The 17,500-nt window shown below is 45.4% G+C and overlaps 1 protein-coding gene across 7 annotated transcripts in view; it reads right to left on the bottom strand.

Moving 5' to 3' along the window:
* scn1lab (sodium channel, voltage-gated, type I like, alpha b) overlaps positions 1 to 17,500 on the bottom strand; it is a 43,249-nt gene that overhangs the window by 18,352 nt on the left and 7,397 nt on the right. For 6 of the 7 annotated variants that reach the window (XR_006026772.1, XM_042080653.1, XM_042080656.1 and 3 more), the window contains 16 exons: positions 17,029 to 17,352; positions 16,044 to 16,162; positions 15,748 to 15,837; positions 15,373 to 15,501; positions 14,041 to 14,132; positions 11,758 to 12,051; positions 10,596 to 10,659; positions 9,712 to 9,853; positions 9,004 to 9,210; positions 6,012 to 6,329; positions 5,148 to 5,492; positions 4,544 to 4,676; positions 3,907 to 4,145; positions 1,915 to 2,088; positions 1,329 to 1,685; positions 1 to 447 (listed from right to left, as the gene is read on the bottom strand). The exon at positions 1 to 447 is cut by the window's left edge and continues 102 nt beyond it. Coding sequence is in view for 6 of the 7 variants with exons in the window: in XM_042080653.1 (XP_041936587.1) it covers positions 1 to 447; positions 1,329 to 1,685; positions 1,915 to 2,088; positions 3,907 to 4,145; positions 4,544 to 4,676; positions 5,148 to 5,492; positions 6,012 to 6,329; positions 9,004 to 9,210; positions 9,712 to 9,853; positions 10,596 to 10,659; positions 11,758 to 12,051; positions 14,041 to 14,132; positions 15,373 to 15,501; positions 15,748 to 15,837; positions 16,044 to 16,162; positions 17,029 to 17,298 (3,420 nt within the window). In the remaining variant the exon portion in view is untranslated. Of the gene's footprint in view, positions 448 to 1,328; positions 1,686 to 1,914; positions 2,089 to 3,906; positions 4,146 to 4,543; positions 4,677 to 5,147; positions 5,493 to 6,011; positions 6,330 to 9,003; positions 9,211 to 9,711; positions 9,854 to 10,595; positions 10,660 to 11,757; positions 12,052 to 14,040; positions 14,133 to 14,413; positions 14,506 to 15,372; positions 15,502 to 15,747; positions 15,838 to 16,043; positions 16,163 to 17,028; positions 17,353 to 17,500 lie in introns of all 7 variants that reach the window. The other variant, XM_042080652.1, reaches the window with a different exon arrangement.

Here is a 17,500-nt window from a genome sequence, read left to right on the forward strand (position 1 = left end):
GCTCGGGTTGTGGATGAACGACGTGTAGTCGCCCTCCTCCATCCCATAACCACCCCGCCCGTCCACCCCGTTGCCCGTGGTGACATGGCCACCACCGCCACCTCCACTCTCTGTCTTTAGGAAGTCCTTGGTGATCTCCCCGCCCGCACCGACACCAACACCAACACTGACCACCAGGCTTGTGTGATTGGTCAGGCAGTTCTCCTTGGCCACATCACTGTGGAGGTCGTCCAGGGGCTTCTCTTCGTCCAGCGCCCCTGGCTTGCCCCCCGCGCCCAAGCACAGGCTCTGCAGGAACTGCCGCATAGCTGCCTTGATGAATGCAATGCCGTTGTGGATGCGGCCCATGGCGATCTGCAGGTTGTTCATCTCGCTGTCGTCATCCGTCGCCGCCAGGTTGTCCGCACTGAACGAGCTCAGCAGCAAGGCCAGAAAGAGGTTTAGAACCTACGGACCAGAAGCAGATCAGAACCAGGTGGGGGAAAAAACAAACAAAAAAAAACGTATCAAGACCAGATCGGAGCCACCTAAGAGAAGGCCAGATCATTTTTTTTTATACTTTTTTGATCCCGTGAGGCAAATTTGGTCTCTGCATTTAACCCAATCGGTGAATTAGTGAAACACAAACAGCACACAGTGAACACACAGTGAGGTGAAGCACACACTAATCCCGGCGCAGTGAGCTGCCTGCTACAACGGCGGCGCTCGGGGAGCAGTGAGGGGTTAGGTGCCTTGCTCAAGGGCACTTCAGCCGCGGCCCACTGGTCAGGGCTCGAACCGGCAACCCTCCGGTTACAAGTCCAGAGTGCTAACCAGTGGGCCACGGCTGCCCCATCATAATCACACTTCAACCATATCAGGTTGAAAATAAAAACAAACAAACCAATAAAGCAGGTAAAAACATTTCTACAGACTACAGAAGCTCAGCAAAGCCAGACCAGAGAGCCCCATTAAATCCCACCATGTAAGCAGAAAAGGTTCACCATCAGAATCAGTGAGGACATATTTAGTTTCAGAACAAAGGACACGTTGCCTCCATCAAAGTGCCTTTGCCTACACCGTTACCTTAATGAAGGTTATGTGGCCTGCCTTCATAATGAAACCAGCTTTAGAATGGATCCATTTTAAAATAATTGAACTCAGAACATGGCAAATTAGTTTTTTGTTTTTCCAAAATTCACTGTCCTTTTGGGGATAAACAGAATCTATCACCACAGCCCTCATACGCTAAAAAAAGGATTTGAAATGCCCCCCCCAAAAAAAAAAAAGAAAAAAAAACACTTCACAAACAGATAGTGGAGGTTCCAAATCAAACAACCAAATCCTACCACCAGGTTCCCGATGACCATGACCAGCATGAAGACAATGATGCACATGGTCTGGCCGGCCACCTCCATACAGTCCCACATGGTCTCGATCCACTCGCCACACAGTACGCGGAACACGATGAGGAAGGAGTGGAAGAAGTCGTTCATATGCCAGCGGGGCAGCTCGCAGTCGGACGAGATCTTGCACACACAGTCGCGGTAGCTCTTGCCAAACAGCTGCATGCCCACCACAGCGAAGATGAAAACGATGATGGCCAGCACAAGGGTCAAATTTCCCAGGGCGCCCACAGAGTTGCCGATGATCTTGATGAGCATGTTGAGTGTGGGCCAGGACTTGGCCAGCTTAAATACCCTTAACTAGGGTTGAGGTAGATGAGAGGACAAATTATACAGTGTGTACATGTTTAATTTTAAAAGTAATCAGTCATTATCACTGATTCTTTAGAGGGCTGTAAGTTCAACGTGTTTGTCAACAAGTCATGTAGTCAGAGTAAACATTTTGTTGAACTGTTAAGAACTGATACAAACAATTTTCGTGTCTGTGAAATATTAGAATTAAATTGACTAAAATCAAAGGCTCTCTTACCAATCTGAATGACCGTAGAACAGAAAGACCCTCCACATTAGCTAGACCCAACTCCATCAAGCTCAGGCTGACAATGATACCGTCAAAGATGTTCCAGCCTTCCTGGAAATAGTAGTAAGGGTCGAGGGCGATGACCTTGAAGCACATCTCAGCTGTGAAGATGCCAGTGAACACCTGAACAAGCATAACACATACGTTTGATTTGGTTTGAACTGCTGGTTCTCTAAAAAACTCTATATCCTCTATAACCTCTCTAACCTCTACTGCTTGGCATATTTCAGGCCCCTGTTCTTTGCTGGCTCCTCTGAATCCTCCCACTCAACTTGAACACATCTCTGTTCAACAACATAAACTAAGTAGAGAAAAAAAAAAAAACATAAAGACAAGTTCCAAACCTATTCCTTTAAATTAATGTCTTGGGCTTCTAGTTTAAAGTGTAAATTACTTAGAAATAGCAACAGAATGTGAAGAAAGCCTATTCCCAGATAGCCGCTAAAGTTAGCATGCTAAAGAGCTAGCTTCACACTGTATTGTAATACCACCTTACACATCAAGGGGTGCTCTATCAAATACACGCGTGAAGGCAAGGAAGGCAAGGAAGAGTGCCACCCATAGACAGTAAAAGAAATGGACATAGCCACCCCATGGGACTTCAATAGAGACAAGTAACGTTAATTTGAACCCATTTCCTGTTGGCCGCTAATGTGCTGCGAATATTCAGTTTCCGCTGAGTTGGGAGCCTGGGCTTTTAGCTCAGTGGTTAGAGCGTTCAACTCCCATGCCGGTGTGTGTTGAGGTGGCAGGTTCGAGGGCCGTGAACAGCGGACAAATTACGACCTCTGTGACACTAGTCTGTTCCAAAGTACACTCCAAGAACGCAAGTGAGGCCTCTCACCTCATCTTCGTAGAACCCGATTCGCAAGGAAGCATTCTATCAAGGAAGCATGCTCGACTTTGGGAAATAGGCATTGTAATAGGCTACATGCACGAAAGGCTCAGGGTAGCTCATTTATTTCCGGTGGAGCGTTAACTATATTGTAAAGACATCTTCGGCTCCTTACATCTTCACTCCTACACTGAATATCTTGTTTGCCCAATAATAACAATTTTAACAAACGCATAAATCCTTCTTTATCGTAACATGCTGATTCACTAGGTGCAACAATAGCATCAGGTTCAAACTGGCTCCACCGGAAACAAACAAGCTCACATAGAGACTTTTGTGAAAATTGATAACGTGCAGAGTAATGCGAGTTCGAGTGCAGCTTTTGGTAAGTTGGTGGTTGTTCCGACATAGTGCCAACTCAACAAAACATTACTTCATTTTTTTCTCTCGATGCTTTCCTAAATAGCTTACCCGTTGTGTGCGACTAAAAGGCACATGCTGATGACATCATTTTTGCATTGGTTTAAAAAAAAAGTTTATTATTGGCCGTAAAGTGAGATACGAGGTTATGATGCCAGTCACACAATGCTGTAGTTCTCTGGAAATAGAAATGGGTCATATAAAGGCTTAAAACGCTTCAGATCTAAAGTTATTTACTGTCAATGTGACCCCAAAATGAACAGGAGTCAATGGAATGCTAACTCTGGTCGTGGTCCGTTATTAACCTCAGAGCCTCTCATAGGATGTACGTTTTCCAAACGTTCGCTTACCCATAGACTTAATGGTGCGTTCAAGACAACTTAGATATCCCATTTAAAGTTGCTATGTGTAGTAATTTAAGTTTCAAACATTCATAAATGTTAAATAGATATAGTAACAGAATGCTTAGGGACATAATTTGAAAAACGTATATGCTTTGTTTTGCCCACTAAAATTAGGATGCAAACCAGCTAGTGCTGGACTGGCTCTCTAGTAAGTCACTATGTACCATGTGTGGTGCTATATTAAATACAATGCAAGTCAATGTAAGAGTGCTATAGTGGATGCATGGTGCATTCAAGCAACTCCTTTAAGGATCCCTAAGGCATTGTACATGTCCAGCCTACCAGGTTTCCCACAGAGAGGACATCGTTGAACTCCTTGGTCATGGGGTAGTGCTCCATGGCCATGAAGAGTGTGTTGAGCACGATGCAGATGGTGATAGCCAGGTCCACAAACGGGTCCATCACCACCATGTTGACCACCTCCTTGATCTTCAGCCACCCCTGGCAGCAGTCCCAGATCAAGAAGGTATTGGCAAACTTGTACCAGCAGGGGGGGCACTTCTGACGAGACTCCTCCAGTTCTGAAGAGCATTGACAAAACATGGCCTCCAAAATCAATTACTGATGAATAGATTAGGGTGAATCTTTTCAAAGAAGACCCCAACCCAAGTATATAAGATATTTTATATTTATATTTAAATATTTGTTGCTTTAATTTCATGTAACTATACAAATAAACATATAGCTAAATCTGGTAAATTATTATCAGCATTGTCAGAATCAACTTCAGCTCAAATACTAGAGGATAGATCATCTTAAAGACTGGACAGATTTGTCCAACTGCCACTGTCTGCAAATTGTCATCACTAGATTCTAGAAAAAATTTCAGGTACATGTGTGTAGGTGTGTGTGTGTGTGTGTGTGTGTGTGTGTCTGTGTGTGTGTGTGTGTCTGTGTGTGTGCGATAGCCTCCTCCTACCCTCCATTGTGTTGGTGAGAATGCTGGCCACGCTCAGAGCCCTCTGCCTGGCCACAGTGTCGTCCAGATAGTCCATAGAGGTTCGGTGAGATCCTGACCGCTTCTTCTTCACATCAGACTCAGTGGTGGTGCCCTGCAGACAGAAAGGGTGGGGGGTGGGGGGGGAGACGTGAGAGATGGATAGAGAAAGAGAAATAAATGGTGAGAGGAAGGTGGAAGGATAGATAGAAAGAGATACATGAAGAGAGATGGAGGTGGTGTGAGGGTAGGAGGGAATAAACAGTAACAGTAACGGAGTATGATAGTGCGGAAAGATGATAGGGAGAGAGAGAACAGTGAGAGGAAGATAAAACGATAAATGATGAGAGGAAAACAGAATACATGTGTTCATATATGTGTTTATGTGTATGCATGGTTGTTTATGTGTATGTTTATGTGTGCTTGTGTCTGTTTGTGTTTGTGTGTATATGTGTGTGTATGTGTGTGTGTGTGTATATTTTTATGTATGTGTACGTGTGTGTGTATATACATTTATGTGTGTGCATTTATGTGTGTGTGTGCGTGTTTGTGTGTGTGAGTGTTCTTGACTCTACACTACACCCACCTCTGGAAGCAACCTGCCAACAGGCGAGGTGGGCACAGACGTGCCCCCGACCAGCGACACCACACCATTGCAGTCGACAGTGCAGTGCATCTTCCCATTGGCGGGCAGAATAATGCGCGGCGCCCCCAGGCTGCGTTGGCTGACGTTGGAGCCTCGCCGGTCGGTGCGCCGCGGGACGAAGAGCGACCCGCGCCGGCTCTCGCTGTCCTCAAACGTGCTGTGCTCGTCGTCGGCGAAGTCATTCTCCGAGCCAAAGTCGCGTGCCCGGTCCCGGAAGCTGAAGAGGCTCGCTCGGCTTGTCCGGCGCGGGGAAAAGAGGGAGGCACGCGAGATGCTCAGGAGAGACTGAGAGACGGAGAGAGAGAGAGAGAGAGAGAGAGAGAGAGAGAGAGAGAGAGAGAGAGAGAGAGAGAGGGAGAGAGAGAGAAAGAGTAAGAGATATCCCGTGTGGTAATGTATCCAGCGTAAACAGTGTACCACCCAACCCAAATACTTTGGCAATACTGTACAATGTTCTGGTCATGCTTATAAAGCTTCTTTGGAATTTCAATTTGAATTTAGAGAGAGAGAGAGAGAGAGAGAGAGAGAGATGAAAGCAATGGAGAGAATAAGAGAAGTGGAGAGACAGAGGAACAGGAATGTAAGGAGTGAATGAGAGGAGTCAGTGGAGAGTGGGCAGATGAAAGGAATCTGAATCAAAACACCGCCGCACTTCTCCCATGTGCCAAACTCGTAGGATAGTTCAGTCTTCAAAGGCTTTAAAGATGTGGCCTTAAATTCATTTACGACTATCTATTGTGGCACCAAAGAAGACAATATACCCAGACCCTACACCCCAGGGTCGCTCAGGTGGCTCCCCCTCACCTGATTGGGCGTCGAGCACTTCTTATCGTAGGACAGGCGGTTGGCGTCAATGGAGAAGCGGAAGGAGCGCTTGATGCTGTCCTCTGACGCCGACTTGTGGAACTTCTCTGCGTCCCTCTTCTCGGCCACTTCCTCCTCCTCTTCCTCCTCCTGCTCCTCGCGTTGCCTTCGCTTCTTGCGGCGGTTGCGGCGCTCCTTGGCGCTCTTGGAGCTGAGGCGTGAGCCGCCACCCGACGAGCTCTCCTCCGACGGGGCCCTCCGACAGCCGCAGCTGGCGCTGTAGTCGCCACTCTCGCCCGTGGTCGCCGCCGCGGCAACCTGCACATCAGTCAGCCAGCCAGCCAGTCAGCAGTGCCGAGCAGAGACAAGGAGAGAGAGAGAAGGAGAGAGAGTTGGCGAGCATGGTCGTCAGGGGTAACCAGGCTCACACGTGCATACACACACACTTTCACACATACACACAAACACGCACACATACAAACACACACTCACAAACACACACTCACACACACACACAGATTTGTGCCCACATGCATGTACAGATTTAACTTTAAAGTGATGAAAGGATGGAAACCAAATAGCAATGAACTGTCTGACAGCGACTTCCAAAGAGCATATTAGCTGGGAAAAGGGAAAGAAAGAGTATGTGTGTGTGTGTGTGTGAGCAGGGGCGACGGACTGGGGGTAAAACCGCTACTGATTACTAGAACACCAAGGGGAGGGAGGGCCCTTGAAAAGTCTGGAATATATTTTATTATGGGGGCCCATCAGGACTGCCTATGCATAGGGCCCAGGATCTTGCTACGCCCCTGTGTGTGTGTGTGAGCAGGGGCGTGCGAGAGAGAGAGAAAGAGAGAGAGAGAGATAGAGAAATAAAAGAGTAAAATTGTGTGGAGCATAAACTACAGTAATAAACCAATAGAGAAAGAGTATGGAGAGCTGTAACTTGAGGGGTCATGTCTTTGCAGACACTAAGTGAGGGTTGAGTGATGTCACTTTGAACATGGCTGGCAGGTTATAAGCTTCTGTGGGTGTGCGGTGCATGGTCAGCTGGGTCCGCAATGCCGCCACTGTCTATCAACAACAGTTCATATTGTCTACCTGCACCCAAACAGCCTATATTACACATGAACAACATTAATCACACGACATTATGGCAACTTCACTTTTTAAATGACAATATCCTGGCCAGACTACTGTTGTCAGTGATATAAGTATTGGAAATGAACATGATTTCTTAATGTCTAGTGACATATCGGGGCCATTTTATGATTAATTGAAATACATTTCTTGCATACGGTTCCTTTAGACATGGCATGAATGGATTATGAACCCCTGGGCACAGATATTCCTCTGCTCTTTCCTTAACATTAGAAGGTCCCTCTGGAGCTCTTCAACTTGTCTGAGGTGCTCATCACTGAGGCAACGGATCTTAGCATAGACTGACTGGTGCCATCACATCGCTCTAATCACATCCATCACATCACTCTAATCACATCCATCACATCACTCTAATCGTCCCCTTTTGTTTTTTTCAGGGTGATTTTGATAATAGAAAACAGCTGTCTGGTCAGTGTATCTCCACTGAATCGATGGGTGATCGCGTCGCCAGTAGTGTGTGTAGTAAAGCGATAAACAGAATTCCACCGTTGTGTTTGATTGTCGCATTGCCGGCCATGTGTGACAGCTTTTAGGCTACAGTTACACTAGAAAATCATCTAATTCTTATTATTTGCGAAGTTCTTACTTCCTTGTTTGAAGTTCCGTTCTGTCTCTGGGTGTTCCCATACAGTTGTCCACCTTTTCCTTCTTTGATTTCTTGTTTTTTCCAAAAGAAAGTCAATGTTTTTGTACTGTTCTCAGGAGCTTGGCTGTTTTGCTCTTTGTCATTTCTCTATCCTCTATACTATTGCATTAGAGATATAAATTAATCTACCGCTCGTTGCTGAAATATACTATATCAAATGTTTCTTTCTGTTTCTTTTTTATCCTTTATCTCTTTTTTCTCCATATTACTCTCACTCTCAGTCTTTCCATCTTATAGTTATGTGCTGTGCTAATCTACAGCGAAATATAAACTACATTCCCCTTTAAATCTGTCTCCTTTCTCTTTCTCTATATATTCGTCTCCCTAATTCTCTCTCTCTCTCTCTCTCTCTCTCTCTCTCGTCTCACTCACTCTCTCATTTCAGTGTTTACCCTGAGCGAGAACACACTTTCTGCCTCGTTATTTGTTTCCACGGCAACGGCGAGCTCGGAGCTTTAGTTTAGCACCAAGCGCATGGATAGACAGATGAAAAGGAGGACAGGAGAGGAGAGGAGAGGAGAAATAAAAATGGCAACTGCAGTAAATAGGAGGAAAAGGCCAAAAGGAAAAGATGGCAGCTACATGGGGTAATATGAGAGCGAGGGAGGTACAAGAAAAGAGGACAAAACGAATACAGAGTCCAGAAGAGGAGATGAAGGTACAATAGAACAGGGTGTGGCATGGTTATGCAGGACTTGTTGAACTAAGCTGTGTGTGTGTGTGTGTGTGTGTGTGTGTGTGTGTGTGCGCATGTACCACCTACTCGACCACAGACACCCAGGATAGATCACATCTCTCCTAAAGCTCAGTTAACATATTCAGGAGAATAATATCAACTCTGCTGACCTCTAGAGATCATATCACAACCATTATCAAGCAAACTCCCATAGTCAACAGTAACTCAGCATCTCAGCTACTGACCTTACAGTACTATTATTATCATACAGTTATGTAATTGTATTATGATCATGGTGAGAAAAGCATTGGAAGTTCAGTCTATTGTGTGTGTGTGTGTCCACTATATTTGTGGGTATGTACAGTATGTGAGTATATGCGTGTTTGTCTCTGTGTGCATGTGTGTGTGTGTGTGTGTGCGCGTGTGTGTGCGCGTGTGTGTGTGTGTGTGTGTGTGTGTGTGTGTGTGTTTGTGTGTGTGTGTGTGTGTGTGTTTGTGTGCGCACACACCTGCGCCTCCTCCTGCTGTCTCTTGAGCTGCTCCAGCATGGCCTGGAACTCCTCCTCCTTCTGCTGCGCCTCCTCGATGGTGGCTTGGTTCTGCTCGTCGTAGGCCATGGCCACCACGGCCAGGATCAGGTTGACCAGGTAGAACGAGCCCAGAAAGATCACCAGCACAAAGAAAATCATGTAGGGCTTCCCAGCCGCACGGAGGGTCTGGACACACATACACAGACACACACACACACACACACACACACACACAGATGAGTTCAAAATAAAATGGACACAACAAAATAACAAACACTTGATTTAAATTAGTTGTTTAGATTAGTCGACTAATCGAAAAATTAGTTGAAAGATTAGTCATTAGAAAATTAGTCGTTAGTGGCAGCACTAAAGAATAGGACATTTCAATTGATTTGAATTGAATTGAATTGAAATATGCTGAATGCAAGTGAACTGAACTGAGTTAGTAAGAATTGCACGGGAACTGAACAGGTGTAACCAGTCTACAGTGACTAGACCACGGAGCCATCCGAGTTGTATGTGGCGATCTGTGCTAGAAACTTCTGGCCATCTAGACCTGGAATGAACATCTAGACTGGACATCTAGACTGCCATTATGGATGCAGTATCATTACAGTGGGGCTACTCAGATACAGTGCCATCTGAGCTGGGCACAGCATTCTATAAAAGAAGCTTCTGGAAGCTGACCTGCTGATAGAGGTTCTCCCAGTAGTCCTGCGTCATGAGGCGGAAGAGCGAGAGGAAGGCCCAGCTAAAAGTGTCGAAGCTGGTGTAGCCGTAGTCCGGGTTCCGACCCGCCTTGATGCACGAAAAGCCCTCTGGGCATTGCCTGCAGGACAGCCAATCAGAGACAAAAAACGGATTCAAACAACCAATCAGAGATAAAATTACTGTGAGAACTCTCTAATCATAATCACAGATTAAGTGATACAGTCCTTCCTGTGGATGAAGGGTTGGTGATGTGTGAGCTAAACTGCCAATCAAAGTACACCTCTCCCTTATGTGCCCCCGAAGCATCACGGGAAAAAAGCTGGAATAGAGTATGGCTCTATCTGACCTATTTCTTGTGTTTCCAATTCATGCAGCAAAAGTTTCTTTGAGCAACATTGCGCATACCGGACGGTCAGACTGAGAAATGTTTGGAGAATTTCACTTAATTTTCACCGAAAGCTGATGGTAGTATAAGTGGTAAGGGAACTGGGCAGACAAGCAGTAGCCAGATTTTGACCTTGACCTTGAACACTTAACCCCATCAGTTCAGGACTGTCCTTGAAAATGGTCTATGTTACTCACATTGGACAAAAGCATCAAATAAATAAACAAACAAACAAAGAAATAAAAAGAATAGACTGCTCCTTTCATTTACTATAGACCCTCTCAACAATAAAAACAAAAACAATGCTTGAACGTTCTATTTTGTTCCCAATCTACTGTACTTCCTCTGCATTAAGATAACATATGGATTGTTAAAACGGAAGCCTTGTGGGTCCAACTATGATGCTGATAATGGAACTCTCTTGAAACGGTGATAGACTTCAATAGGAACCAGCAGGCTGGAGCCTCAGGCTTACCCTGCATCACTGCCATTTCCACAGAGTAGAGCATCACGCCGGCCTGGTAGATAGTAATAGTTGGCTACGACAGAAGAAGGACAAAGATGGTTAACCCAATGACACACATATACAGACGCACACACACACACACACACCTCAGATAAATAATAAATATATTCTTTCATACCCACAATATAGCGTGATGATATTGTTAAAATTAATTTTTCGCATGTACATAGGTGACCAAGAAACTAGCCCTTCTTGTCCAAAATTGCTACTTCTTGTCTTGTATTGCTACACCACGATACTCAATATGTTGTCCAACGGTGAGTCACTTTTCCCCGTTGCACCGACACTGGATTTTAGGGTTCCCCCACCTGCCAAATCCCACTTTAACCACTGAACATACTGTACATAGAAATAGCATAGCATCACACTCAGGGTGGGTCACTGTGTTTGTGTTCAAACAGAGTTTAACACCTGACCTTTCCTGCCTATGAGCTCTTCCCCTCTAGCACAGATCATGCAAATTTCCAGGAACTCTCTGTCTCTCTCAAAACACCCTCTCTTTCCCTCTCTCTCTTTTTCTCTCTCTTTCTCTCCACCACTCTCTCTCTACCTCCCTCGATCTCTCTCTTTTTCTCCACCACTCTCTCCCTCTCTCTCCATCCTTCTCTCTCTCTCTCTCTGTCTTTTTCTCTCTGGTGATTATGCGGCACATTGGCCCTGACTTTACCACCCGCCTCAGCCAAGCTTTTCCCCACGGCCCAGCATGTCAGTCCACATCATGTTAGACACACACACACACACACACACACACACACACACACACACACACACACACACACACACACACACATCATATTAGATCACAGCCCCCATTCACTGCAGTCTACTAACACCCAGCATATGAGTCAAACATACACATCCACACACACACACACACACCCACACACACAGTCACCATATGACATCACAGCCCCCATTCACTGCAGTCCACTAACACCCAGCATATGAGTTAATGAGTCAAACATATATACACACACACACACACACACACACACACACACACACACACACACACACACACACACAAACTCATACATGTGCGCACATATACATACACACACACACTGACACACAGACACACACACATACATGTACAAACACACACACTCACTTTCATTGTTGAGGTACTCAGTCCAGTTAAAGGTGTTGTTGAACGTCATCAGGCTCATGCTGGCCAGCAGTTCCTGGTCTTCGGCACTGCCCAGTGCAGTGTGGTTGGGCGGCAGGCCAGTGGGTATGGGCGTGGTATCGTTCGTGGGGATCCGCACGCATTTCTGCCGTAGGTTGCCCATGAAGAGCTGCAGGCCAATGAGAGCGAACACGCTCAGGCAGAACACCGTCAGGATCATCACGTCCGACAGCTTCTTCACCGACTGGATCAGAGCGCCCACAATGGTCTTCAGGCCTGGGAGGTGGAGGTTTGGAGGGGGGTGGGGAGAGAGGGGGTACACAAACACACCACCAGGGAGAGGTCACACTCTTGAAACACTCCAAATGATGGTGGAGGCCCAGAGGCTGTGTCCCAAATCATTAAAAGAGCCCTTGTTCCCTTATCAGGGCCAATGAAGCCTAATTCAGAACAAACTATTTACCATGCATTTGGTCAGAGACAGAAAGCCCCTCTCAGGGTTAAAGGGGTGGATGTATTTAATATGTTTGAGATGTTTTAGAGTATTTGAGATGTATTTCATAATACATCACAGAGCTCAAACATGGGAAATACTTCAACTGCTGAAAACACAAGGCAGAGCATCTACCCTTGAATATGTCTCATAGACCAATCTGAGGAGACTGATTTATGAAAGCTACCCATTGGTGGGACCAAATGGCTGATGGGCCAACCAATGGCAGGCCATCTTATTGGTTCTAACGTCTGCTGAACCAACATTTCTGCTAGGGTTAGCAAATCAGTCTCTTCTGCTGGAGATTAATAGTCCTGGATAGCACCTTGAGCAGATCTTAAATGGATCTAGACCAGATTTGGAGCAAATCCGAATCCAACCCAGTGATCTGGGCCAGATTTGGAGTAGATCTGCCAACTTTGTGAACATCAAAAAATAGATCTGCTCCACAACTCTCTATCTAGGATATTATTAAACAATCTTATTGTAGAGATGTATGCAACAACCTACAATAAAATGTATATGGGTCGCAATATCTACATGCTGTAACCCAGAACACTGGAAAGAATGCAAGTCATTGGCAGGGTCTTTAAGATTTTGGGAAGCAACCTCTACACTGGAAGTAGATACATAAAACTGAGCTCCCATTGCTAGCATGGGATCAGCTTATTCAATTCTAAAACAATGCTACATTAGTAAAGTGAGAGTTGATGTGAAGCTATTAAGGCAATCACCTTCTCTGTACAGAACCTCCAAACAGATGTATACAGCTCTAAAGGTCAAGCAAAATAGTCAAAAGGTTTCAGCCATAAATGTTGCTTTTTAAAAAATGTAGCTAGTTAAGATATTGGCTTGGAGCAAGAATCTTTATTCTATCAGTAAAGTAGTGGTTGGATTAACACTGGATAATGATACATATTATTAGCTTGCTTTACAAAATACATCTGCAATTCACAGTAATCCCTTAAGGAATAGTTTGGGAACTTTATCATTTCAGATTAATATTCTCAAATATTCAATTGGAGGAAAAGTCAAGCGTACAAATGCTTGGAGCAGAAAAGATGCTTGTTAATGACATTTAGACATGTGTGCGTGTGTGTGTGTGTTTGTGTGTGTGTGTGTGTGTGTGTGTGTGTGCATGTGTGTGTGTATGTGTGTGTGTGTGTGTGTGTATGTGTGTGTGTGTGTCATGGCATTTCTCTGCCATGTGACACACATTCACAATAGGGTGTAAATATCAAACGATGACACGCACATTGAACACAAACACACAAACGGAGAGAGAGAGAGAGGGAGGACGGACAAGAGTTTATCACACAGGCTGGCTTTTGCAATGTCTCATGCAAAAAAAAGAACAGAACGAAAAAACTAGCAGTTCCGACTCTGCTCTATTTCCCCAGGCTCACGCTTGTGGGGAAATAAACCTTTAAAGAAAGGATTTGGAGAGAGACAGAGAGAGGAACAAAAAAAAAAGAAAAATGAAAAAAGCTGAGTTACAGTATCAACCAAAAAAATAAATGAAGTTTATTTCATTGGTTAAAAGCATGGAATCGTGTTTTCCAATCCGCGGGGGCTGGGTCAGATTCCTGCTTTTGTTTGGCGGGACTTTGGTTGGAAAGATGAGTCAAGGGTAAGATGATGGGGGAGGGGGCAAGAGCTCAGAATGAAGTGAACGCCAGCTCTTTTTTTAAAATTTGCCGTCTTTCTCACTAAAGCTTCTATGCGCCCTTTGACCTTCGACCTAGTCACCTCTGACCCCATCTGGCTCTCACCTGGGATGACTGATATAGTTTTGAGAGCCCGGAGAACCCTGAAGGTTCGGAGTGCAGAGACATTGCCGAGGTCCACAAATTCTGTCACATATCTGGAGGGGAGGGGAAGGGGAGGCAGAGTATAGGGTGGGGGGGGGGGGGGGTACAACACACACACACACACACACACACAAACAAACACACACACATACACACGCACACACACACACGTTAGGACGCGACAGGCAAAGACCAAGCAAGAGGGAGGAGACTTCACTTATGGACGTACACCTGACTGACATCTGGGGGATTTTACACACACACACACACGCACACACACATATGCCGTGTATACCCACACACACACATCCATGCATGCACAGACACCCCTTACCTGGGATGACAGAGATTGTTTTCAAAGCTCTGAGCACCCTGAATGTGCGGAGAGCTGAAACATTGCCTAGGTTTACAAACTCTGTTACATACCTGCAGAATCAAATACAGAGTTACCATCGAGGACACACACACAAACACATGCAGACATACACACACACACACACTACACACACACACACACACACACACACACACACACACACACACTCATGCATTTCACACACTCACACTCACTTTAACAAACACATCAACCTCAGGAAAAAAACTGCACATACGGTTGCACTACATATACAAATGTAGTCAATACATCATACTTGAGATTGAATTTGATATTGCAATACAGACAGTATGACGTACAGTATACTTATTTAAATTGCATGGCAATATACTGTAGAAGCAGTAACTGCTATGTGTATGTGCAATTGTGCATGTGTTGCAAGAGCCACACCAGAACCCAGAAGCTCTTTTTAAAGATACATGATATGATGACAATCAATGTAGCTCTTGGGGACAGGTCTGTTATGACAACCTCCATTGGTCCTTTAGTCAATGGAAGGTTGGGAGGGAGAGCACCACAAACCCCACAGCAGCCTCTTGATTGGTTGATAAGTCTGTCAGTTAGACTGACCCCACCTTCTCACATGTGTTTCAGATTTATAAAGATCAAACACAGGGAATAGGAACAAAAACAGCATCAACTTTACCTAAGAGATATCGTGACTAAAATCACTAAAAACATCAACATCAACAGTTGCAAAATGGCATCAAAAGTACTCTTCTGTCCATAACTGCCTAGTAGGCTTTTCTATGAGTCCTTTATTTATGTGATGGTTCAATAACGGGATTTTAAACATCAAAAGTCTTCTGTTCACTAAGAAAAGGTGCTATGATGTACTGGATGTAGCCCAGTGAATGCCTGTGTCCACAGTGTTGGTCAGGTGAAGGGAGAATACTCACGCCATGGAGATAACACTGAAGTCGAGCCAGTTCCAAGGATCCCTAAGGAAGGTGAACTTCCCCACACAGAATCCCCGCGCCAGGATCTTGATAAGGGACTCAAACGTGTAGATCCCTGTGAACGTGTACCTGAAAGAGGCACAGACGTCGCGTCATGGCTTACACATACATGCAAGCGCACGCATGCACACACACACTCACAAAACAACACACACAGATAAGCATACCCCTCGTGATCACACAGACACACTCAGTCACTCACACCGGCCTTAGATCGGTCTTCTGAACACACACACACACACACACACACTCTCACACACACACACACACACACACACACACACACACACACACGCTCTCACACAATTGACTTACTCAACATTTTTGGCCCAGTCTGGTGGATTGCTCAGCGTCATGAAGGCGCAGTTGGTCAGAATAGTGCACATGATGAAAAAACTGAACATCGTACATCAAAGGTTAAGGAAAATAAGGACATACATATACAAATGTGCACACACACACACACACACACACACACACACACACACACACACACACATACACACTAACACACACACACACACACACACACACACACACACACACACACACACACACACACACACACACACACACACACACACACATCCACATGTCCTGCTGAAGGATATGAATGCACAAGCACTTTGATGGCGATTCTTCGCATCAGGTTGAAGGGGCTAAGGATGTAGAGGGCAGGGGTGGCATTGAAGCGGAAGATGGCCTTCCCACGGTTTAACACTATAAACGTCTGACAGAGACACAAACACACACAGGAAAGATCACTGATAACACTACAATAATATAGCATCCACTAATATCTGCACTAGATTATGTGTGCGTGTTTGCTTATGTGTGTGTGTCCATGCATGCGTGAGTGTGTGTGTGTTAGTTACTGTAGTGTGTGTGTGTGTGTGTGTGTGTGTGTGTGTGTGTGTGTCCTTCTCCTCCATCTCTGTCTCTAGGGCCTGATAACTCATGGTGTTCTCCACACGGACAGACAAAAAAGCCCTGCTGAACACCCCTGTGTGCTATTACAGCAGTTTGTGTGTGTGTGTGGGTATGTTAGTGTGTGTGTAGTTGTTTCTGTGTCTAAGTGTGAGTGTGTGTAGGTGTGAGTGTGTGTGAGGACAACATTACATGGGCCCCAGCAAAACAGCAGTTGGTTGGCTCAGTAGTTTGGATGAGTCCACCACATGACACACTTCTCTCTCTCTCCCCCTCCTCTCATATCCCCTGTTATTTTCTAATCTCTCCTCTCTCTTACTGTTTTGTTCTTGTGCTCTCTCTCCCTCTCTTTCTCTGTGTTTTGTTCTTGTGTTCTCTATCTCTCTCTCTCTCTCTCTCTCTCTCTCTCAGTGTTATGTTCTTGCGGTATCTCTCTCTCTTTCTCTCCCTCTCTCTCCCTCTCTGTCTCAGTGTTTTGTTCTTGTGCTCTCTATCTCTCTCCCTCTCTTTATCTGTGTTTTGTTCTTGTGTTCTCTATCTCTCTCTCTCTCTCTCTCTCTCTCTCTCTCTCTCCCTCTCTGTCTCAGTGTTTTGTTCTTGTGCTCTCTCTCTCTCTCTCTCTCTCTCTCTCAGCGTTTTGTTCTTGCAGTATCTCTATCTTTCTCTTACTGTCTGGTTATGATAGTAGGTGTCCAGGTCCTCCAGTGGTACGGACACCAGGCCAGATGGGATGTCTCCGTAGATGAAGGGCAGGGACTTCCCTGCCTCCAGGTCACTGTTGGGCTTGGGTCCATTCTCGTCATCTGGGTCGCACCGCCTTGCGTCCTTGGGCTTCCGTGCGATCTCCTCAGCGATGCGCCTCTCGATGGCGGCCAGGGACTCCGGGCAGAACCGCCGGAAGCTTTCAGGTCCGGGAGGAACAAGAAGCTGGGCGGCCATTTTCTCATCCTGCTCTCTGAGGAGGACCTAGACTGACTGCAGGGACATGGGGGGCTGGGGGAAAGAAAGAAAGAAAGAAGGACCAAAAGAAAGACAGAAAGAAAGAAAGAAAGAAAGAAAGAAAGAAAGAAATGGGAGAAAGTAGAACAGAACATTTTCTGGTTTATAATTGCTCTGGAAAATGACTACAAAAAACTATTAA

This window comes from Alosa sapidissima, chromosome 23 (assembly GCF_018492685.1).
Source record: "Alosa sapidissima isolate fAloSap1 chromosome 23, fAloSap1.pri, whole genome shotgun sequence".
Lineage (NCBI taxonomy): Eukaryota > Metazoa > Chordata > Actinopteri > Clupeiformes > Clupeidae > Alosa > Alosa sapidissima.